General features: G+C 43.5%; 1 protein-coding gene across 1 annotated transcript in view; it reads left to right on the top strand.

Moving 5' to 3' along the window:
• The first annotated feature begins 1,702 nt into the window (after positions 1 to 1,702).
• Positions 1,703 to 25,209, top strand: part of LOC126185062 (organic cation transporter-like protein) — a 236,984-nt gene continuing 213,477 nt past the window's right edge. Inside the window, exon 1 of the mRNA XM_049927818.1 lies at positions 1,703 to 1,728. Coding sequence (XP_049783775.1) covers positions 1,716 to 1,728 — 13 coding nt within the window. The 5' untranslated portion in view covers positions 1,703 to 1,715. The remainder of the gene's footprint in view (positions 1,729 to 25,209) is intronic.

The following is a 25,209-nucleotide window of genomic DNA, read 5'->3' as shown; positions in this document are numbered from 1 at the left end:
CTGCTAGTCTTGGTTGTTTCTTCGCGTTTCCGCTTCATAGTCACATCAGCAACAGTAAACTTGGGCAGCTTTACAAGAGTTGAAACGTTCCTGATGACGTTCAATGATTAGTCCACGTTCGAAGCCACTGAGATCTCCTGACCGCTGTTACCGCTTTTCTATTGACAACAGCCGGCCGAGGTGGCCGAGCGGTTCTAGGCGCTACAGTCTGGAATCGCGCGACCGCTACGATCGCAGGTTCGAATGCTGCCTCGGGTATGGATGTGTGTGATGTCCTTAGGTTAGTTAGGTTTACGTAGTTCTAAGTTCTAGCGGACTGCTGATCTCAGAAGTTAAGTCCCATAGTGCTCAGAGCCATTTGAACCATTTTTGTACTGACAACACTTCCTTTTGTACCGGCGGGTCCGCCTCTTGTGACGTCTAGTCGTCAGTTCCACATTACATACGAGTGTCTGGATACTTTTGATTAGACAATATTAACAATTGTTCTTCCCTTGCTGAATTTGCTAATGGAACAGGAAGAGGAATGCATAGCAATGGCCGGCCAGTGTGGCCGAGCAGTTCTAGGCGCTTCAGTCTGGAACCGCGCGACCGCTACGGTCGCAGGTTCGAATCCTGCCACGGGCATGGATGTGTGTGATGTCCTTAAGTTAGTTAGGTTTAAGTAGTTCTAAGTCCTAGGGGACTGATGACCTCAGCTGTTAAGTCTTATAGTGCTCAGAGCCATTTGAACCATTTGAGCATAGCAATGGTACAACGTACTGTCCGCCATGTGCCATATGGTGGCTTGTGGAGTATGTAGATGATGCAGAACTGCACAGGGAATTTTCCCACCCCAGCTGCTTCTGTGAATGGAATGGGAAAGTAACCAGCAGTGCTCGTGGCAGCACAAGTAGGTAGGTGTAGATGCGGCTTAGTATTAAGTAACGTACAACAGTTGCATAAATATGAAATTTTAAAAAAAGGAAACACAGACCCTGATGAAGGGATTTTATACCTGTGACCGCGAAAAAAATAAGATTCAATAATGAAGGTGTGGTGTCACCGCCAGACACCACACTTGCTAGGTGGTAGCCTTTAAATCGGCCGCGGTCCGTTAGTATACGTCGGACCCACGTGTCGCCACTATCAGTGATTGCAGACCGAGCGCCAACACACGGCAGGTCTAGAGAGACTTCCTAGCACTCGCCCCAGTTGTACAACCGACTTTGCTAGCGATGGTTCACTGACAAAATATGCTCTCATTTGCCGAGACGATAGTTAGCATAGCCTTCAGCTACGTCATTTGCTACGACCTAGCAAGGCGCCATTACGAGTTACTATTGAGATTATGAATAATGTACCGTCAAGAGCGACGTTCACCATTAATGGATTAAAGTTAAGTATTCCACCAGCTACGTCCGTTTTTTGCTAAAGTCTAATTTCCTTGACCTGTTCCAGACCTCACGCCAGTCTGCGTGAGCTAAAACGCGTGCCTTTCGGCTTCCTCTAATATCACGGTGTTGGCTCTCCTGCCAACCCACAACAGAAGGTCTGCTCATTCGTGCGAAATGAATGAAAAAAATAATGGTCGCAAACAAGAGCTGAAGGCGTAATACTGGAGCTATAACTTTTGCTGTCAAGGCAGAATCTCGGTTGTTAATCCCGAGAGCGCAAAGAGTCTGGCAAACAGCAGGGAGCAGGACGTGTCAGTGCTGGCGGCTACTGTTCTCAGGATGGCAGACTATGGTGAGCCATTCTTTTCCTTCGGAAAGCTTGCATCTTATTTGAGTAACATACAGATATCTCATTAATACTAAACCTCTTACTCCTCACAGTTTCATTACTGAGTTCTCTCCATAGTAACAGTTGGCTCAGGAAGACTTTATAGCATCAAGCAACGAGCTTCAATCGTATCATTTTATTGCGTGCTCTATCCTCGATTAAAAATTGGTTTGTTCTGGCGTTTATCTGGAGTGCAATTCTTGTCTAATAGGTGAATCCTTTCCTGTCGGCAACTTTTACTGTCAGCACAGGATATCTCTGCAGCTTAGTTCCAGCTCGTTCTCGTTGTTTATCATTTGCTGGTGAGGAGGAAAGTTAGTTATTAGTATTTTTTAATGATCTCATTCATAAGCAGCCATATCACAGTCATCACAGTCGCTCAAGAAAGTTATAATTAAGCTTTACTTGTTTAATCAGAATAGGACGATGACTCTCCTTGTCCGCAGTCTCGATGATTCGAAACGATCTGCAATCCTGTGTAAATAAAATGTCTTGGTTTTCTTGCGTTGCGTAGTCAGTCGGGAGACCTCAGATCAAGCGGAAAGGTTGCTTTGGTAGAGTTTAATTATCTGATGAAATAATGGAGCTCTTGGATCTAATAATTGCAGGTTCGTTTCCAATCTATCGGAAGTTCCCTTCTGATTACCAACGAAACGACACCTCCGTGCAAATTTCCAATTAGAGAGTACATATATAATGAAATTCCTTACACACCTTTGATGTAAATGCTCAGTATATATTTTCTTGAGTAGCATACAATATATTTTCAATCTCTTTCTTCCAGTAATCTCGATAGCAAAATTAAAATTATTCAATGCGGCTATTCGGCACGGAGAAGATCCTAGAAGTCCTCTCAACACACCAGAGAGAATATCACAATGAGTAATTATGCACTCATGGAATAGTAATAGTACTGTACTACTTTGCGCATCGATTCTGCGAGTATATAGATGGTCAAGCAGGAAAAGTAATTCACTCATAGAATTGTGCAGGGATAATTAGTAGTATATAAAGAGATATTACACTCGCACTGCGCCTATAATGGATCGTCACAGACGTATAAAATAAGAACCTTAACGTCACGATTCTCACGTTAACCTGTCGCATAATAACTGCAGCTCAGTAGACGCATGAATACAACTCGCACACTATTTACAGATCGGTTTCACGCTATTTGTGGTCAAGTGCGAGTCCTGGGTTCGACTCTTACCGGTGGAAAGGGAGGGTGTGTGTGCTCACAGTTTGTTTTGGCCTACCGCGCCGAGCGAGGTGGCGCAGTGGTTAGCACACTGGATTCGCATTTGGGAGGACGTCGGTTCAAATCCGCGCCCGGCCATCCAGATTTAGGTTCGCCGTGATTTCCCTAAATCGCTAAAGGCAAATTCCGGGATGGTTCCTTTGAAAGGGCACGGCCGATTTCCGCCCCATCCTTCCCTAACCCGAGCTACTACTCCGTCTCTAATGACCTTGTTGTCGACGAGATGTTAAGCACTAATCTCCTCCTCCTCTTTGCCCGCCCGCCTCCCTTTCCCCAATATAATTAGTCCTGACTGTCAACATTTCACAGAAACCAGTTATTTTAATAATAGTAATATTAAAATACATAAAATGTTTTAATTTTGTAATAATAATGTCACATTTATGGAATATTCCATCGGTACTTGGAGGGACAGGGACGAATTAAAAACTAAAATACACTGTGCAGATGTTGCACAATAATATTTTTTTTTATAGTTGGTTATGAAATGGCTTTTGGCTTTTTAGGCTATTTTCAGACGAGTTAAGACTAAACAGATAGTCTACACATCAGACTGATTGAAAACGAAAGGAGTAGGAGACTGCAAATGAAAGAGAGTCCACTTTCGCTGAGCATGCTCTGAATGAATGTCATTCTTACGATATTAAATGTGGTGTTCTTCCTAGAGAAAATAAAGGCAGGAAACTAACATCACTTGAAATTCTGGCTGTTAATACACAGAATCCTTAACGATCATACACAATTCTATTATTCACCCTTGCTAAAATAGCAGCAGCCTATTGATATTGTTCTACCCATAACATGATACGCTTATTGTAAATAGTATAACTGTTCCCCACTCACATTCCATTGGCTCCTTTCTCATCTCTGGCACCATCCTCTCTCCTTTTTTGCTCGTTCATCACATTCACCAGTTATTTTATCTATATAACATAGTATTCTGCGCCAGTACTCACCTGTGCATTATTCTGGCGTGTACATTCTCCTACTTTTAAACTTGAGTACAATGCTGTATAAGGTCAATTTGTCTATAGCTTCTTTGTGTACTTCATAATGCTTGTGTTTTTTCGTACAGATATATAGTCGTAAAAGGTATTGTGTGGACTGTCACTCTAGTCTTAAGTTGTCTGAAGGTGGCCTAAAAAGCCGAAAACTGGTTCACAACGAAATATTATTGTGGAACATCAATAATGAGTATTTCAGTTTTTGATAATAACAATTTGCTTACGTCCGCTTTAAAATACCTTACAAGAAATTTTAATATTATTATGGAACATCAGTAATGTGTATTTCACTTTTTGATAGTTATAATTTGCTTAGGTCCGCTTTGAAATACCTTACAAGAAATTTCAATTCAGTGAGAGGCATTATTTGGAAAGAACTGGTCCGAAGAATTGTAATTTACATGTGTAATGCAAAATTTAAGAGCTACAGGGTTTGGACAAAAATATGGAAACAACGCCAGAAATTCATTCTTATATAAAAACGCAAATGCTAGCCAAGCCTGCAGGTTGCTCTGTTGTGTCTTACCACGAACGGAATCTGTGCAATGTCCTCAACAAGTTGCAAGAATCAATCGTGGTCAGAACAGTGTTCTGTGTGGTTGGGATGGCATTACGCTGGAGCTAAGTGAATTCGAATATGGGCGGATTGTTGGTCCTCATATGATGGATGCTCCCGCAACAAAGGTAACTGAAGTGTCTGATGTTTCAAGAGGCACCGTATCGAAGATTTGTACCGCATGCAGAGAAAGTATAAAGACATCATCCACCAAGCCACAACACGGACGAAACTGTGTGTTGAGTGACCGTGACAGACGGTCACTGAAGAGAACTGTGACGAAAAAAAGAGCAAAACAGCTGCAAAAGTCATTGCAGAACTATGTGTCACACTTCAGAAGGTCAGTACCAAAAGAACACGAAGGGAGCTGCATAAGCAGGGAATTGCAGGGCCAGCTGGAATTCCAAAACCACTCATCAGTGATGTACATACCCGTAACAGGAAAACGTGGGGCCGAAACCAAAAAACCTGGACTATGGGGCAATGCAAGAATATCAGTTGGTGGGATGAGTCCTGTTTCACACTGTTTCCTGCTTATGGCCCAGTTTACGTTCAAAGAGTGAAACACGGTGGCAATTAAGCGGTAATTTAAGCAGCCATATCACGGTATTCCATGGAATCCACGGTTGCTCTGCAGGGCTGCATTCTACCAAGGATTATGTGACCATTTTGGCCGATCACGTCCATCCCATGATACAGTGTTTGTTCTACAACAGTAATGCAGTATTCCAGAATGACAGGTCCACTTTTCACATAGCTCGTATTCGCATCGGCCAGGGTTGGTTTTGTGGGCACGAGGATGAATTCTCGCACCTCCTCTGGTCACCATAGCCTCGTGTTTTTGTTGTTGTTGTGGTATTCAGTCCTGAGACTGGTTTGATGCAGCTCTCCATGCTACTCTATCCTGTGCAAGCTTCTTCATCTCCCAGTACCTACTGCAACCTACATACTTCTGAATCTGCTTGGTGTATTCATCTCTTGGTCTCCCTCCACGCTTCCCTCCAACACTAAATTGGTGATCCCTTGATGCCTCAGAATATGTCCTACCAACCGATCCCTTCTTCTAGTCAAGTTGTGCCACAAACTTCTCTTCTCCCCAATCCTATTCAACACCTCCTCATTAGTTATGTGATCTACCCATCTAATCTTCAGCATTCTTCTGTAGCACCACATTTCGAAAGCTTCTATTCTCTTCTTGTCCAAACTATTTACCGTCCATGTTTCACTTCCATACATGGCTACACTCCATACAAATACTTTCAGAAACGACTTCCTGACACTTAAATCTATACTCGATGTTAACAAATTTCTCTTCTTCAGAAACGCTTTCCTTGCCATTGCCAGTCTACATTTTATATCCTCTCTACTTCGACCATCATCAGTTAATTTGCTCCCCAAATAGCAAAACTCCTTTACTACTTTAAGTGTCTCATTTCCTAATCTAATTCCCTCAGCATCACCCGACTTAATTCGACTACATTCCATTATCCTCGTTTTGCTTTTGTTGATGTTCATCTTATATCCTCCCTTCAAGACACTATCCATTCCGTTCAACTGCTCTTCCAAGTCCTTTGCTGTCTCTGACAGAATTACAATGTCATCGGCGAACCACAAAGTTTTTATTTCTTCTCCATGGATTTTAATACCTACTCCAAATTTTTCTTTTGTTTCCTTCACTGCTTGCTCAATATACAGATTGAATAACATCGGGGAGAGGCTACAACCCTGTCTCACTCCCTTCCCAACCACTGCTTCCCTTTCATGCCCCTCAACTCTTATAACTGCCATTTAGTTTCTATACAAATTGTAAATAGCCTTTCGCTCCCTATATTTTACCCCTGCCACCTTCAGAATTTGAAAGAGAGTGTTCCAGTCAACATTGTCAAAAGCTTTCTCTAAGTCTACAAATGCTAGAAACGTAGGTTTGCCTTTCCTTAATCTAGCTTCTAAGATAAGCCGTAGGGTCAGTATTGCCTCACGTGTTCCAATATTTCTACGGAATCCAAACTGATCTTCCCCAAGGTCGGCTTCTACTAGTTTTTCCATTCGTCTGTAAAGAATTCGCGTTAGTATTTTGCAGCCGTGAGTTATTAAACTGATAGTTCGGTAATTTTCACATTTGTCAACACCTGCTTTCTTTGGGATTGGAATTATTATATTCTTCTTGAAGTCTGAAGGTATTTTGCCTATCTCATACATCTTGCTCACCAGATGGTAGAGTTTTGTCAGGACTGGCCCTCCCAAGGCCGTCAGTAGTTCTAATGGAATGTTGTCTACTCCCGGGGCCTTGTTTCGACTCAGGTTTTTCAGTGCTACCGTAGCCTCACCATAACCTCAGATTTCAAAATTATTGAGCCTTAGTAGTCTACTTTGGAGAGAAGTGTGTGTGCTGGCTATCCATCTCCATCGTCGTTACCTGAACTTGACACTATTTTACAGGAAGAATGATAAAAATTCGCTTGAAAACCATACGGGACCTGCATTTATCTTGTAAGGGCGTGGGTTGAGACCCTTACTTTTGTCGGGCGGTCGACAGGCCCCTCTGTCGGCCGGCGTAGCCGGTGCAGCAGGCGTTGTCGCCCAGGACAGCGACTTTGTATTGCCAGAACACTCTCGTAGACATCGACGGGAACTGCTCAGAAAATCTCTCAGCAGCTCTGCACGGTGTGGACATAAACAACAGCACAGCCCTTCCATCGTGGAAGGCTGGGGATGTCGATGACTGCTTACAGGTCGTAGTTGGGGCAGCAGTCGTTAGTGCAAATACTGCGACAGATGAACGGTGCGGCTAACACCATCAGTTCAGCTTAGCAAGCCAGAGGCAGAAGTCTCGAAGTGTTCACATCAGCTAACAGCGATAGAGTACAGCATATTAGATAGGTAGCAGTCTCGAAGGCACAAGCCATCTTGGCGAACGGTGGCGGCACATCACAGCCTTGACGTTGTAGCTAGTGTACTGGAACGTAAAGATTCAAAGATTCATGCCAAGCCTGAGTATTTATTACCTCTCACCTGAGGCAGTGCGTTGTGCCTGGCTGGCATACTTCTTCGGGCTCATCAGCGGTCTTCACCGCCCCTCTGTTTTCCAAGTATTGCTTTCAGGACTTCAGCTCGTTGCCTTTCCGCCATATCAGCAGGCTGTTAGATGCTGTTGTGAAACTTTTACTCTGTCTTGCGAAATGAATCTGTGCTGTTAGAACGTTGATGTCTTCTCCTCGCTAAGGCTGTGTTGCTCCCGAGAGGTGAGACAATATATTCTGGGTTTGTTCTGCTTTCCGCAATGTCGGCTTTCTGTCTGCTTGTCGTTTTGATTACAACATGGGGCGTTGGTCTGGCTTGCCTTGACTTGGTGCTGGTTGGAGAGCACGTTGAGAAACTTTTAGATTTGCTCATAATACATTTCAGTGTGTAATAATCCATTCTGAGACGACTGTAAGCTGTTTTGAATACCAGTGGGTTTCCTACACCGTATTAGGCATGGTAATGTGTTGTGGTTTTGCTGTTTTCATATTAGTGTTCATCTCCTGTATGTTGGCAGCTGATACAGTCAGCCTTTTCTGGTTGGAATATTTTCTCAAACCGGCCAGGCAGCGAGCCCATCCACGTAGGATGACCCTCAGGCAAGCAACAGGAAAGTATCCTTGCCATTCGGGAGACTCTTAGTTTTCATGCTACATTATTCTCCGAAACTGTGTTGAGATAACTGGAAATTTGAAATCGAATTCTCTGTCCCAAACAGACCACCAATGCTGTACAATGTACAAGTCGTCTGATTTGGCAGGACAGGGGAGATAAAAGTTCATCCCCACGCCTGAACCAAGCTGGCACTAGGATTTAGTAACACTGTGGCCTCTTTTAAGGGAAAAATCTGTAATACAAGACAGACGTGACCGCCTGAGATGCCTGTATAATCCTTGTTCGTGATGCATTCTCAGAAAAACTACGAGACCAATGAAACATCACGTGACTAAACCACACCGAAACAGAGCCACTTCATCTTCAACGATATGAAGTTCAACGTAATCCATCTCAATAACAGGGCGCGTTACACGTCTAATAAATGACTGAGAAAAATTAGCACAACATATTTTCACTTACCTTTCGCTTTGCTGATCTTCAAGGAAGTTTATTGTAGATAGTTAATGTGTCGTTTCCATCATATTCCTCGGATCATCTCATTTACTGAATGCTGCGAATAGAACTGGTGAGTTTTAGTTTTTCTTTGCATGGATTCTTCTGTTTCTTTCGTTATCATCAGATACAGCATTAATTTGCTTTAAATTACCGAATGTCTCTTTTGGCCGTAGAACTCATCCTTACAACTGCCTCAGGCTCACATCAGGTCTGAACCGAACTACGATACACGTGCTCGTCAAAAGTAGCGCAAATGACGATCAGACGTACACTGAGCGCCAAAATATCACGAGCACCTGCTTAATGAAGTGTTATTCCACCCCTGGAACAATACAGAAGCAATTCTGCGTGGCATGGATTAGAAAGTTCCTTGGTAGGTTTAGGAAGGTATGTGACACCAGACGTCTCCACACAGCTCACACAATTCCCGTATTACTGCCTGGTGGTTTATGGACGCGGAGTTGGGGCCCGCTAGCTTCTCAATTGTGTCCCATTGGATTCAGATAAGGCGAATTTGATTGCAAAGACATAAACGTGAGTTCACTATCATGCGCCTCAAACCACTGAAGCACGATTATGGCCTTTTGATACAGCCAGTTATTACGCTGGAAGATGCCGTCGCCGTCGGCCAAGCATCAAGCATGAAGGGATGCGTTTGGTCGGCAACTATGTTCACGTTGTCCACAGCTCTCGTGGTGAGTGCTTTCGATTAATACCATAGATCGCATGGAAATCCAGTTGAATGTTCCCCCTAGCATAATACTACCCCCCCCCCCCTCCCTCCCCGGCCTGCGACCGTGGCGCGTTGCATGTTTCGAGCAGCTGTTCGCCTGGTTGACAGCATATCCGGATAGGACCAACAACAACAACGGTGCTTCACCTGACATGTTTCCAGTGATCCACGGTCTAATCCTGCTGATCCTGTGATCATTACAATGGGAACTGACGAAATCGTTGGGTGATCATGATGAGAACGCGTAGGGGTCGTCTACTGTGGAGCCCCACGTTCGACAACATGCGCTGAACTGTGCACTCCAAAACACTTGTGCCTACAAGAGCATTGCGCTCTGTCGTCTGATCTGCCGCAGATCTCCGCATGTCAAACAAAGCCTTCGAGTCTCACGCTCTGCAATAAAGCGTGTATTCCAGCAGCTTTTAGTCTACTCGCAATTTCATCGTCTTTCAGTCGCTTTCCATAGATGCTCACTACAATAGCACGCTTACGGCCGAGCAGCTTCGCCGTTCCCAAGATGCTCGTTCCCAAGCGCCGGGCCATTACAGTCTGCCCTTCGTCAAAGTCGAATATGTCAGTAGATTTTACCATTTGCGATCCGTATCGTCTCTGGAATGATTACCCTTTCGTCTCTGCTCTTCTTAGATACTTCCTTATGACGTCAAGTGCGAACAGCACCACTAGGCGAATGATCTGGACACCCACATCTCGCGACATGAATACGTCGAACATTTATGGGACATAATCGAGAAGTCAGTTAGTGCACAAAATACTGCATTGGAAACACTTTCGCAATTATTGACGGCTACAGAGGCAGTATGGCTCAATATTTCTGCAGAGGTGATACATTATTTTTGGAGGTATCCCATGGCTTTTATCAAAAATGGCTGTGAGCACTATGGGACTTAACTTCTGAGGTCATCAGTCCCCTAGAACTTAGAACTACTTAAACCTAACTAACCTAAGGACATCACACACATGCAAGCCCGAGGTAGGATTCGAACCTGCGACCGTAGCGGTCGCGCGGTTCCAGACTGTAGCGCCTAGAACCGCTCGGCCACCCCGGCCGGCCCATGGCTTTTATCACTTCAGTATATGGTGCTTCCATGCTACCTCTCTCTACCTTTGTCAGAGACCAATAATTTTCTGACCAAAGACTGGGTCGCGGTACTACACCATTATTCTTTTCTAACTACCGTTTCGTAGCAACATTTGCATGCAGTTAGCGACTGATCACAAGTTTGAAGGTTGCCCCACTTCCGCGGATCTTCGGCCGGTGCTGTGTGATTGTATAAACTGGTTCCTACCGAGCCAACGGGCTTTAGAAGAAAGTGAGGGACAATGAAAAGCCTTTTCACGCAATCGACTTTCTTGTCTCAGTAGGCTACCTGAGACAAGTGAGTCTACTGCAGCCTCCAGGAGTTTTATTTCTGTACTGTCTCGTCTCTCTCTTCGTTTACACGTCAGTGCCAAAATAGCGTATGTTGTGAGAGTTGTCTACTGTGCCGTTTGACATCTGAACCGTAAGGTGAGGTTATGAGGGACTACCATTTTTACGAAGATGAATCGAAATTTAGTAACAAAATGTAGGAACCAGCAATGATAACAGAGTTTTAATGACCACAGCGTAATTCATAGTGGATGTTCTTATCAATGGCCGTGAGGTAAATTCTCTTAAGAACTGAGAGTACGAAAAGTGTTGTCCAAACATTTCAGAACATATACATTCATTTGTTCGAGAAAATATATACTTGAAGACACGTTAAATAATATCTAGAACGAAGTAAATACCGCCTTTTTAATTTATCCTTTGTATCTGTTTTTCTTGCTTAGTGATAAATAACATCGAAAATTATTTTTCCGTCAAATAATTCTGATCTTTCCACTGTTGAATTGACTTTCAATAAAACACTTTTATCTGTTTATGTTCTTACTCATGCGTAGTGTAGGCTTTCTCTCTGTGAAACATAAATATCTCTTTACTTTCATATATGTCGTCTCTCTTGTAGGAGAAAACTAGCGCGAAATATACGATGGTTGACTGAAAAGTAATGACTCTACCTTCGTAGATGCCGGCCGGGTGGCCGAGCGGTTCTAGGCGCTACAGTCTGGAACTGCGCGACCGCTACGGTCGCAGGTTCGAATCCTGCCTCGGGCATGGATGTGTGTGATGTCCTTAGGTTAGTTAGGTTTAAGTAGTTCTAAGTTTTAGGGGGCTGATGACCATAGAAGTTACGTCCCATAGTGCTCAGAGCCATTTGAACTTTCGTAGCTCTTCAACAGTTGGCAGCAATGGTATACGACAGATACTGGCTTGCTCCGTAGCCTCTTCTCTACAGCTCCAGTTGGCGGGAAGCCTTAACATTGGCTAGGTTAGGTTAGATTAGATTAGTAACCTAACCTAACCTAGTGAACTGTTGTGCTGTTACAGTGTAAAGTATGGAACCCTATGCAGACTGTCGGTCAATGCGATTTAAGCAACGTGCAGTCATTGAATTCTTGACAGCAGAAGGTGTCACCTTAAAGGAGATTCATCAGAGAATGAAAGCAGTGAGTACTGTGCGTCGTTGGGCGAGTAAGTTTAAAGATGTTGAGGCGGGAACATCTGACCAGCGTGACAAACAAAGATTTGGACGTCCTGTGACAGCAACCACCGAGTTTCACAAGCAAAATATTGACAGGTTGATTCAGGACGATCGTCGTATCACTCAGAGAGAAATTGCAAGCACAATCGGCATTTCACAAGAACGTGTGGGTCACGTTATTGCTTTGCTTGGCTATCGAAAGATCTGTGCACGATGGGTACCCCGGATGCTGACTCCTGAAATGAAAGCGCACAGACTTGAAATTTGCTAGCCACTCCTCTCGCATTACGAGAATGAAGGTGACATCTTTACCGATAGTGAAAGGCGATCTGCGGGGGCATCATTATGCTTCTGATGAAGGCGTTGAAAGAACTGTGAGACTGTGGTTGCGGAAACAGACTGTCGATTTCTTCCGTGACGGCTTCAGAAAACTTGTTCTTTGTTGGCAGAAATGTATCGAATTGGATGATGATTATGTGGAAAAGTGAATATTGGTAATTAAAGATCACATTCTAAGGATTATTTCTGCGTTTGATTTATTAAAATATTCCCCTCCAAATCAATTAACGAAGGTGGAGGCATTACTTTTCATTCAACCCTCATAGCAGGACCTTGTGTAACCTTTTCAGTGTGTCACGCAAACAAAACAAACAGCACAATAAAGAGTAAGAACACACGAAAGCACAAAATCTGTTTCTGTAACAGGATTGAGCTCAGCCAGAACACGCTAGCTTCCGGTGTTAGCAGTACGTTTCACACCACTTTTTTCAGGAACTGACGTAATCTTGAAGTAGTTGCGCTGTGAAGGCGACCAGAAACGAGGCTATCGATTTGTCAACTGCTATAGCACCGAGTTGATGTTTATGAGCGTGTTAGTGCCAGCAGAATCTCACAGTTGTAGAACTCTTTATAGGGATGTGTTTGTGCTTGTGCAACGCGCGAAACATTAGTGACAAGGAAGAATATGAATGTTAATGCTCATCGTTTCATTTGCAGCAATTTCAGCTGTGCTTTACGGTTTCTGCCTAACCACACATTTTAAAATCGGCACATATTCAGAAATAAAGAGGGAAGTTTTGTGACAAGTGAGAATATGAATTTTACTGCTTTTCGTTTCACTCCTCTTAGGTTCCTGCCTAACCATACTCTCGGAAATCACCACATATTCGCAATTAAACAGCCAAATATTTATTTCAGCCTTGATTCTCTGATCAGAATGTTAAATAATATCCAATACTGCAGAAAATACTTGTATCATATCCATAACAAAGCCCCAGATGGTCTTAACAACGCTTAAGATGAGAGAAAAAAAGTTAGCATGTAGAGGGATGTGAACCTACCACTTTCAACTCCGTACAAGACTTCTTCCATTACACTACAACGTCATCGTATGAGCTTCGTCTCACGTCTTCTTTACGATGATATCTCTTGAAGCTTTATATTGTTGATGCTTTATTAACTGACACTTAATGATAATGGAGACGCATTTGTGATACATTTTCAATGCGCCGTTGCTTTGGAAAGGTATACTGCGGCGCTCACACTAAAAAGGAAATGAGTAATCGAAATGCACACGGAGGCAGTTGACACGCCGTCGCAAAAGTAAGTCAATATTCGAAAGCCCACTAGTGATGTCACGACTGCAAAAGGCAGTGTGAAATCTATTCGACCCTGTCAGCAGACGCCGCCTTAGCCCCTTGTTTTTGCACATGCGCAGTGTGCAGCCGTCTCGGAAACGTGGAACTCCAGACTAGGGACAATCTACAGGGTGCCTTTTTTCCACCGTGTACAAACTCTAGGGATTGATCGACGAGAGGTCTAACGAACTTGTGGTCGGAAATGCATGGTTTCCATGCTGGAGACCATATTTACAGTATGCATGGTTTCCTCCTAGAGAGTAGTACTGTTCCTCATACGTCATGCCCTAGAGCCCTCTCCTGCCATAGTCATTGGTAATGTTGTGTCCGATTCACTTCTCTTGCTGACTCACCTTCTAGTGGAGGTGATACAGTGATACAGCGTAGTACATAATGGTTCCGTATTCGAATCGAGAGCTTGTCCACATGGCGTTTTCTTACGGAATGGCAAATAGAAATGGGCGGCGAGCAGCAAGGTTGTGTCACGGGACCTGTCCCCGCCGCAACAACTATAGCATTCAATGTTTGCAACAGTGTTTCGCCGTTTGTCTGAGACACGGTCGTTTTAGGAAGCAGGAAATTATGAAGGTCGTACCCAAAATGTTCGGACACTAGACTTGGAGGAAAATGTGATTAACACTGTGGAAGGCGAGCGCCGTGTTAGTACCAGGCAATTGGCCCGCCTGTAGAAAGTAAATGGCTCTGAGCACTATGCGACTTAACTTCTGAGGTCATCAGTCACCTAGAACTGAGAACTAATTAAACCTAACTAACCTAAGGACATCACACACATCGATGCCCGCGGCAGGATTCGAACCTGCGACCGTTGCGGTCGCTCGGTTCCAGACTGCAGCGCCTAAATCGCACGGCCACTCCGGCCGGCCGTAGAAAGTAAGCCAGACGATCGTGCGGAATATTCTCCATGACAATTGTTACTATTCTTATTACTTACAGCGTGTACAGGGCTTACTTGCGACGGACTTCAGACATCGGGAGCAGTTTAGTCACTGGTTCCTTCACCAGGGAACCACGATTCCGAGATTTGTGTCATCCATCCTACTCACAGATGAGTCCACATTTATGTGGAGTGGTATCTTCAGCTTTCATAACAGTCGTCTGTGGGATGGTAATAGAACATCCATGGTACGGTGACAGCAAATCATCAGCATCGGTGCAGCCGGACTGTGTGGGCTGGGATAATTGGGACCATATTTTGGAAATTTCTGGTAAGTTCCAAACTGCTGACATCATCGGTCCCTAGCCCGCATCTCGTGGTCGTGCGGTAGCGTTCTCGCTTCCCACGCCCGGGTTCCCGGCTTCGATTCCCGGCGGGGTCAGGGATTTTCTCTGCCTCGTGATGGCTGGGTGTTGTGTGCTGTCCTTAGGTTAGTTAGGTTTAAGTAGTTCTAAGTTCTAAGGGACTTATGACCACAGCAGTTGCGTCCCATAGTGCTCAGAGCCATTTGAACCATCGGTCCCTAGATTTACACACTGCTTAATCTAACTTTAACTAACTTACGCCAAGGGCAACACACACACACCCATGCCCGAGGGAGGACTCGAACCTCCAACGGGGGGAAATGCACGAATCGTGGCAAGGCGCCTGAGACCACGCGGCCCAATTTTGGGACCAGTCTTGCGTCCACGTCGCCTACCAGTCCGGAATTATCAGCGTTTCTTGCGGTCGACTTTGCCTCCACTACTGAAAGAACTGGCATTGATGATTCGAAGGGTTATTTGACTACTACATGACGGTGCTCCAGCCCACTTCGCCGTTAACTTCCGGACGCATCCCAATCGTGTTTCCCTGGTCGATGCATCGGAGGAGGGCGTCCAGTTGCATGGCCTGCTCGTTTACCGGATCTCAACCCCTGCCATTTCTGGTTATGGGGCCATCTCAAAAGTATCGTGGGTGCAGAGCCCATTCCAGATGTGGAGACACTGGCGCAGCGTATTCATGCTGTCCTTGACACTGTTCGGATGCAGCCTGGCCGACGTGAGCGTGCGAGACAAAACATGCTACGGCACGTACACGTATGCGTTGAGGCATATGGAAACCATTTTCAACGCATAATGTAACTATGGCTGCACGGTACTGCGCTTATTAGACCGCAGTTTCTGTAACAATGTATGATTGAATAAGTGGTCTTTATCATGGAAACCATGCATTTCCGGACATAAGTTCATTAGACCTTTTTTGTTCCGTATGCTCTCATCGATCAATCCCTAGAGTTCGTACACGATGGAAAAAATCACCCTGTATAGATCACTGACTGCATAGACACATTCCCCAACGTGTTTGGCTGCTGATTTACATGCAGGCAAGAATGGCGCAAGCACATCGAGTATTCCGTTTTGACCAGAAAGTTACTCGTTTAAACAGGCTTAAAGCAAGTAACATCCACCTCTGTGCATCACAATAAATAGCTAAAAGAAGAAGATATACGATCATAAAAGCGAAAATGCTCCATTAAACGTGAGACGCGCAAACGAGCCATTTGCAAGATAACTGCAAGTGTGTCGTTACGAGCAACCACTGACTTCAGAATGAAATGTTACCATAATTAGTACAAATTTATTTAAAATGTAAATTTTTCAATTAAGTCCCTACGTCTAATTAGCCTCAAATTTCACCCATGGCTCATGATTGGGGAATGTAGTAGATGCATGATGAGGCAGCGCCACATTTTGCTGCCGATGTAAGATAACGTCTTAACTCTAGCAATACCAACGCATTTTCCACAATGCGCGTTACCAAGGGAGCGTTAATGTTCATGCCCAACTTGAAAAAATAAAAAAAAAACAAAATTCGTTAATTGTCGTTGAATCATATTAACAACAAACTTTTTAAAGAGTTAATGAAGTTTAGGGAGGATCCAGAACCTGAAAATGGCTTTTAGCACACTATGAGAAATATCAACGCACTTTCAATAACGTGTACTACCGAGAGGGTGGGGGGAGTGTACTTCATGGACACCACAATTTTTTTTTAAATAATGCAAATTTCGTTCGCTGTCGTTGACTTTTACTCTCAACATATTTTTTAAAGTGAGATTGATGTGTAAGTAAGGACCAGAACGTGGAAATATTGAATATGACATAACTGAGGGAAATGATATTAGCTATTGAGCCTTAAATTTTTGGGTTTAATTTAACGGTAAAATTTAAAACATACAGCGTGGCTCACTTAAATGTTTCAGCGCAATTATCTCTGGAACAACAACGGATACTGAAAACCGACTTTCACGGGAATGAATGTGAGGCGGGGGCTCATGAAAGTAGATGCTATGAGACATTCTAAAACGTAAGTAATTGTTAGTTTCAACGCAAAGTTATGTTTTTTTTAATGGACAACTCATATTATTTCTTACGCAGCCGGCAACATGAAAAATTACAAAAAGAATGGCGTTGGCTGCATCGCAATATGTCAGTTACGTTCCGAGAAACTGCAAAGTGAAGTTGCCACTTGAAATAAACGAAAAGCCGCTCTTGCACATCCCGAGATGCAAGCGTGAACCCCATGTTGCTCGTAATCGGACTTAATACGATGCAACAAATGCTTTACTTATTGCTGTTTGCACTGTTATTAAGTGGGCTGGAAACAATACAGATGCCCTGTCACACAACTACGTACAACTACCATTTACCCCACTGTTAGATCCTTGGTAAGCCATTAATTATTTTTACCCTGGTCGGCATATTCGGTGTTTCGTTACCGTTATGGCCATTTCTAGTACTGTAGTAAAGATCAAGAAACCACGAAGGAGTAAACCCTTTCCTCATTTTTCATTGTGTCTGACTGGACATTTGTATTTGTTTTCCAGTCCACTTAATAACAATGTAAAACACTGTAAATAGCACTAGGTACAGCGTTTGCTGCATCGCAGTACGTCAGTCACATTGTGATTACGAGCAACGTAGGGTTCACGCTTGCATCTCGGGATGTGCAGTAACGGCGCGTTTCGTTTATTTCGAGTTTCAGTTTCGGTTTGCAGTTTTTAGGAATATAATCGACGTATTGCTGTGCAATGAACGCCATTCTTTTTGTGATTTTTCGTGGTATTGATTGCTCAAGACATAATACAGGTGTCAATTTAAAAGAACCTAAATTCCTCATGAAAATAATATTTGCCTATGTTATGGAATGTCTCATAGTATTTACTTTCAGGAGCCCCTGCCTTACGTTCATACCCATGAATGTTGGTTTTCAGTATCTGTAGTTGTTCCGTAGATATCTGCGCTGGTAGAAGAATTCATTGAAAACAATAAATACTCTTTCGAAATTCTAAAATAGGAAGTAACTGGCCAGATTACAACATTCTCAAAAGGTGGACATAAAGTACCCATCCTTGGTATTTCGGGGGTGAAGCCACTGTGCCGCGGGCAACAGTTGGAGTGCGACGAAGCCGTGCATCTTAGCACGCGGCAGTCGCACTCAGTCGATACGCGATTTCACTATGCGGCGGGTGTTCGTTGCTGATCGCCACTTGGGGCATCCATATAAGTAACTGCATGCTAGACAAGCATGCACGTGGAAGCATGCACAAATTCCTCGCGCCTCTACACAATTCAAACATGCTTGTAGAAGCATCAGTTAATTTACCAGAAAATGTCGAGCTCAGGCGACGACGCAATATCTTTGGCAGCCTTTCTACATCTACATCTACATCTATACTCCGCGAGCCACCTTACGGTGTGTGGCGGAGGGTACTTATTGTACCACTATCTGATCCCCTCTTCCCTGTTCCATTCACGAATTGTGCGTGGGAAGAACGACTGCTTGTAAGTCTCCGTATTTGCTCTAATTTCTCGGATCTTTTCGTTGTGATCATTACGCGAGATATATGTGGGCGGTAGTAATATGTTGCCCATCTCTTCCCGGAATGTGCTCTCTCGTAATTTCGATAATAAACCTCTCCGTATTGCGTAACGCCTTTCTTGAAGTGTCCGCCACTGGAGCTTGTTCAGCATCTCCGTAACGCTCTCGCGCTGACTAAATGTCCCCATGACGAATCGCGCTGCTTTTCGCTGGATCATGTCTATCTCTTCTATTAATCCAACCTGGTAAGGGTCCCATACTGATGAGCAATACTCAAGAATCGGACGAACAAGCGTTTTGTAAGCTACTTCTTTCGTCGATGAGTCACATTTTCTTAGAATTCTTCCTATGAATCTCAACCTGGCGCCTGCTTTTCCCACTATTTGTTTTATGTGATCATTCCACTTCAGATCGCTCCGGATAGTAACTCCTAAGTATTTTACGGTCGTTACCGCTTCCAATGATTTACCACCTATGGCATAATCGTACTGGAATGGATTTCTGCCCCTATGTATGCGCATTATATTACATTTATCTACGTTTAGGGAAAGCTGCCAGCTGTCGCACCATGCATTAATCCTCTGCAGGTCTTCCTGGAGTACGTACGAGTCTTCTGATGTTGCTACTTTCTTGTAGACAACCGTGTCATCTGCAAATAGCCTCACGGAGCTACCGATGTTGTCAACTAAGTCATTTATGTATATTGTAAACAATAAAGGTCCTATCACGCTTCCTTGCGGTACTCCCGAAATTACCTCTACATCTGCAGATTTTGAACCGTTAAGAATGACATGTTGTGTTCTTTCTTCTAGGAAATCCTGAATCCAATCACAAACCTGGTCCGATATTCCGTAAGCTCGTATTTTTTTCACTAAACGTAAGTGCGGAACCGTATCAAATGCCTTCCTGAAGTCCAGGAATACGGCATCAATCTGCTCGCCAGTGTCTACGGCACTGTGAATTTCTTGGGCAAATAGGGCGAGCTGAGTTTCACATGATCTCTGTTTGCGGAATCCATGTTGGTTATGATGAAGGAGATTTGTATTATCTAAGAACGTCATAATACGAGAACACAAAACATGTTCCATTATTCTACAACAGATTGACGTAAGCGAAATAGGCCTATAATTATTCGCATCTGATTTATGACCCTTCTTGAAAATGGGAACGACCTGCGCTTTTTTCCAGTCGCTAGGTACTTTACGTTCTTCCAGCGATCTACGATAAATTGCTGATAGAAAGGGGGCAAGTTCTTTAGCATAATCACTGTAGAATCTTAAGGGTATCTCGTCTGGTCCGGATGCTTTTCCGCTACTAAGTGATAGCAGTTGTTTTTCAATTCCGATATCGTTTATTTCAATATTTTCCATTTTGGCGTCCGTGCGACGGCTGAAGTCAGGGACCGTGTTACGATTTTCCGCAGTGAAACAGTTTCGGAACACTGAATTCAGTATTTCTGCCTTTCTTCGGTCGTCCTCTGTTTCGGTGCCATCGTGGTCAACGAGTGACTGAATAGGGGATTTAGATCCGCTTACCGATTTTACATATGACCAAAACTTTTTAGGGTTCTTGTTTAGATTGTTTGCCAATGTTTTATGTTCGAATTCGTTGAATGCTTCTCTCATTGCTCTCTTTACGCTCTTTTTCGCTTCGTTCAGCTTTTCCTTATCAGCTATGATTCGACTACTCTTAAACCTATGATGAAGCTTTCTTTGTTTCCGTAGTACCTTTCGTACATGATTGTTATACCACGGTGGATCTTTCCCCTCGCTTTGGACCTTAGTCGGTACGAACTTATCTAAGGCGTACTGGACGATGTTTCTGAATTTTTTCCATTTTTGTTCCACATCCTCTTCCTCAGAAATGAACGTTTGATGGTGGTCACTCAGATATTCTGCGATTTGTGCCCTATCACTCTTGTTAAGCAAATATATTTTCCTTCCTTTCTTGGCATTTCTTATTACACTTGTAGTCATTGATGCAACCACTGACTTATGATCACTGATACCCTCTTCTACATTCACGGAGTCGAAAAGTTCCGGTCTATTTGTTGCTATGAGGTCTAAAACGTTAGCTTCACGAGTTGGTTCTCTAACTATCTGCTCGAAGTAATTCTCGGACAAGGCAGTCAGGATAATGTCACAAGAGTCTCTGTCCCTGGCTCCAGTTCTGATTGTGTGACTATCCCATTCTATACCTGGTAGATTGAAGTCTCCCCCTATTACAATAGTATGATCACGAAACTTCTTCACGACGTTCTGCAGGTTCTCTCTGAGGCGCTCAACTACTACGGTTGCTGATGCAGGTGGTCTATAGAAGCATCCGACTTTCATATCTGACCCACCTTTGATACTTAGCTTAACCCAGATTATTTCACATTCGCATTCGCTAATAACTTCACTGGATATTATTGAATTCTTTACTGCTATAAATACTCCTCCACCATTGGCGTTTATCCTATCCTTGCGGTATATATTCCATTCTGTGTCTAGGATTTCGTTACTGTTCACTTCCGGTTTTAACCAACTTTCCGTTCCTAATACTATATGCGCACTATTTCCTTCAATAAGAGATACTAATTCAGGAACCTTGCCCTGGATACTCCTGCAGTTTACCAATATTACGTTAACTTTTCCTGTTTTTGGTCTCTGAGGACGGACGTTCTTTATCAACGATGATAATGTCCTCTCTGGTAAGCCGTCAGGTATTTTATCGTTTCGCCCAAGGGGGGGTCCCTCTAACCTAAAAAACCCCCGTGTGCACGCCACACGTACTCTGCTACCCTAGTAGCTGCTTCCGGTGTGTAGTTGGAGTTATGAAAAAAGCAAGAGGAAAGGTGATATGTGGAGTAAAGACTGGTTAAAGAAACGAAAATTTTGTCCCGTATTAGCAGTCAGCACTATGCAAACTAAATCACAGTATTGCTGTTTCTCTTTTTTTCTCCATATACAGGGTGTTACAAAAAGGTACGGCCAAACTTTCAGGAAACATTCCTCACACACAAAGAAAGAAAATATGATATGTGGACATGTGTCCGGAAGTGCTTACTTTCCATGTTAGACCTCATTTTATTACTTCTCTTCAAATCACATTAATCATGGAATGGAAACACACAGCAACAGATCGTACCAGCGTGACTTCAAACACTTTGTTACAGGAAATGTTCAAAATGTACTCCGTTAGCGAGGATATATGCATCCACCTCCGTCGCATGGAATCTCTGATGCGCTGATGCAGCCCTGGAGAATCGTGTATTGTATCACAGCCGTCCACAATACGAGCACGAAGAGTCTCTACATTTGGTACCGGGGTTGCGTAGACAAGAGCTTTCAAATGCCACCATAAATGACAGTCAAGAGGGTTGAGGTCAGGAGAGCGTGGAGGCCATGGAATTGGCCCGCCTCTGCCAATCCATCGGTCGCCGAATCTGTTGTTGAGAAGCATACGAACACTTCGACTGTGCATGAACCACATGTTGTGTCGTACTTGTAAAGGCACATATTCTAGCAGCACAGGTAGAGTATCCCGTACGAAATCATGATAACGTGCTCCATTGAGCGTAGGTGGAAGAACGTGGGGCCCAATCAAGACATCACCAACAATTCCTGCCCAAACGTTCACAGAAAATTTGTCGCATGTCAACACAAGCACCGAAGTCAACATTACCTTCCTTCTATTGGGCCAACTGGCAGCGAATCGAGGACGTACAGTACATACTGACGAAACTAAAATGAGCTCTAACATGGAAATTAAGCGTTTCCGGACACATGTCCAAATAACATCTTTTCTTTATTTGTGTGTGAGGAATGTTTCCTGAAAGTTTGGCCGTATCTTTTTGTAACACCATGTATATTGTATTCTTTGACTTGTCCTACATTACAGTACAACATACGTACAGAATGTAATTCTTCTTTTTCTTATGCCTTTGTCCCGCATCGGTTTGGCATAGTTTATTCAAGACGTGGCTGGATGCCCTTCCTGTCGACACCCCACGAGACGGAATATGTGTACCCTAACTGTCTGTGTGCAGATTCACGTGAAAGTGAGCCATAATTTTCTAAATGTTTGCGAATCGTGTAACTGAGGCGGGACTTGGGTACCAGCCCGGTGTTCAATGACAAGCGACCCTTCTCACTTCGAACACTCGGAACCGCACGCAACCACGCTTAGAGTAGCGCTCGATCATTAAAATAACGGCGGTCCGTGTTATTTCCATGCAAAATTCTGCACTCGTCTGCTAGCCGTCAGACAGTGGCATGTTGCAACTGCACTAACAAGTGCCGGCCGAAGTGGCCGTGCGGTTAAAGGCGCTGCAGTTTGGAACCGCAAGGCCGCTCCGGTCGCAGGTTCGAATCCTGCCTCGGGCATGGATGTTTGTGATGTTCTTAGGTTAGTTAGGTTTAACTAGTTCTAAGTTCTAGGGGACTAATGACCTCAGCAGTTGAGTCCCATAGTGCTCAGAGCCATTTTTGAACTAACAAGTGCTCGAGTCACGTGATTGGTACATCTGTAGTACCCATGCGTTTCTTGGAGTGTTCGTACGCGAGCTACTGTGTTAACTGTGTACAGTAATATCACTAAGAGAATTCATCCTACGAATGTGGTTCAAATATTAGGGACAAAGTGGCGACGAGCTAAATGTGGAAGTGAAATCGGGGTCGAGGAGAGAGAGTTCGCGGATATATTATAGAATGTAATAATTCAGAAATATAATAGGAATGAAACAGAAATATATGACGTTACGCAGAATAGATGTACTGGTTTTGAAGGACAGGAAGAACCTCAACCTGAAGGTGGCTTTTCAAGAAGTACACAACGGTCATCTCCAGAGCAACAGGAAGAGTACGAACTATCTCCACTCAAACAGTCGAGGCTCAGTGTATTAGAAGATATTGGCGATAGCGTACTGGAGAATATTTATGAAGACTATTACCATCGTCGCTTCAATTCCTATAGCAAACTAATGAGGCGCAGTAAGTGCATTAAAAGTAAATCAAACTGCAGATTATTTCTAAATTATATGTCTAGCAAAGGCGAGCAGGAGCTCGTTTCAAAGGAAACACACTGCCGCAATTACAATCTATAAAAGAGCACGTAATATCGCAGTCTGACAGAGCAAGGTCGTATGAAACTACATTTCACTATTGGCATCTGCAAATGTGAGCACTAGAAGCATCGAAAGTGGTTGGCTTGGACAATTTCAAAGCTTCGCTTTCTTTTATCGACAATCTTAAGGCTGACTATGACGTTCCATCCAGGCATATTACTACATTCGTCATACGTGTGGACGTAGAAGACGGTAACAGTATAATCAGAAGACACAACTGTTTGTGGAGAAACTGGACGTGTTGATGACAGAGCAGGGAGTGGAGAAAGGATATGTTTGGAACAGTGATCAGAGTCAGTTCCAGCATGAAATGTCTTCATCACCAACACTGTCTCACAGAGGAGACAAAACTACAGCTAGTATGTTGCAATCTGTACATAGCTCTACCCACAGCTACACAACTGATGTGACTTTAACAGTGACAGGAAGACTAGGAAGCAAATTGTACATCTGTTTTCAAGAGACACAAGGCACTTTAGGCCTAAATATTTCAGAGAAACTTGAAACAGCCTGACCACGAAACATTCACGTGGAGGCAAGCAAAAGTGGAAAAATGACTAAAGAATACATGAAACGTTTTCTGCTTTCAGTCCTTGGCGAACATATAACAAGTAAAAAGAACCTATTGCCGTGTGATTCCTGGTCAGGACATACAGATCGTACCCTTCTAGATGCAAGTTCTCCGAACAAAGATGTTATGCTGACGACATTGCCACCGAAAACAACAAAATATTGCCAACCAGTTAATGTTTCCTTAATTCAACAATATATGCTCTATATCAGAAGGATTGCTGATTTTGTAAGATTACATTGAGACAAACCACAAGTGAAGATACAGATCGTTACTTCATGATCAAACTTCACTCTGCGATTTACAATCAATTTTCTGCACCAAAGTATACGCCTATGGTGCATTATACTTGGCGAAAGGCAGGTTATAACATTAACATACCCATATCATCATATGAAAATGTAATTAGTGTGGCTTTTGATATTGGACTGCTTGAATGCAAGAGTGATTTTTAATGTAAAAACGTGGCTTTAGTGAGGTGTGTACATTGTTCTTTTCCACTTTGTTTTAACCACTTCATCGAAATTCGCATCTACACTACGAGGACTAATATAAACACTATCAGATATGTAGGATAAGTGTGTTTTGCGCTATTATGATTGATTAAGCAGAGGTTTTTTGGCACTGATGACTGAATATGTAGTGATACACTGACATCTTTGAATTACGTGTAATTTCCCTCCTACGGTACTGATATCTTGTTACTTTGTTTCTCCCTATTAAAATGTCGTTTGTGATAGAATGCAACGTTTTTCAAGGAAATGACATAGACCATAGCTTTTTTTTTTATCATCGAGTGTTATTCTAAGCATGGTTTCGTGCGGTTCCGAGCGTTCGAGATTAAAAGTGTTCCTTCTGAGTGAGATGTGGGGAACCGCCCAAAAACCACATACAGGTTGGCTGGTACACAGCCCCACATTTTTACTTCGCCGGGCGGATTTGATCTGGGGCCGGCGCACCTCCCCGTACCGGAAGCGGCGCTTCAACGCGCACAGCTATCCGGATGGGTTTGTACGGAATGCAATTTAACAGTACTAAATA

This window comes from Schistocerca cancellata, chromosome 4, assembly GCF_023864275.1.
Source record: "Schistocerca cancellata isolate TAMUIC-IGC-003103 chromosome 4, iqSchCanc2.1, whole genome shotgun sequence".
NCBI lineage: Eukaryota > Metazoa > Arthropoda > Insecta > Orthoptera > Acrididae > Schistocerca > Schistocerca cancellata.
This window is presented reverse-complemented; position numbering and strand designations above follow the sequence as displayed.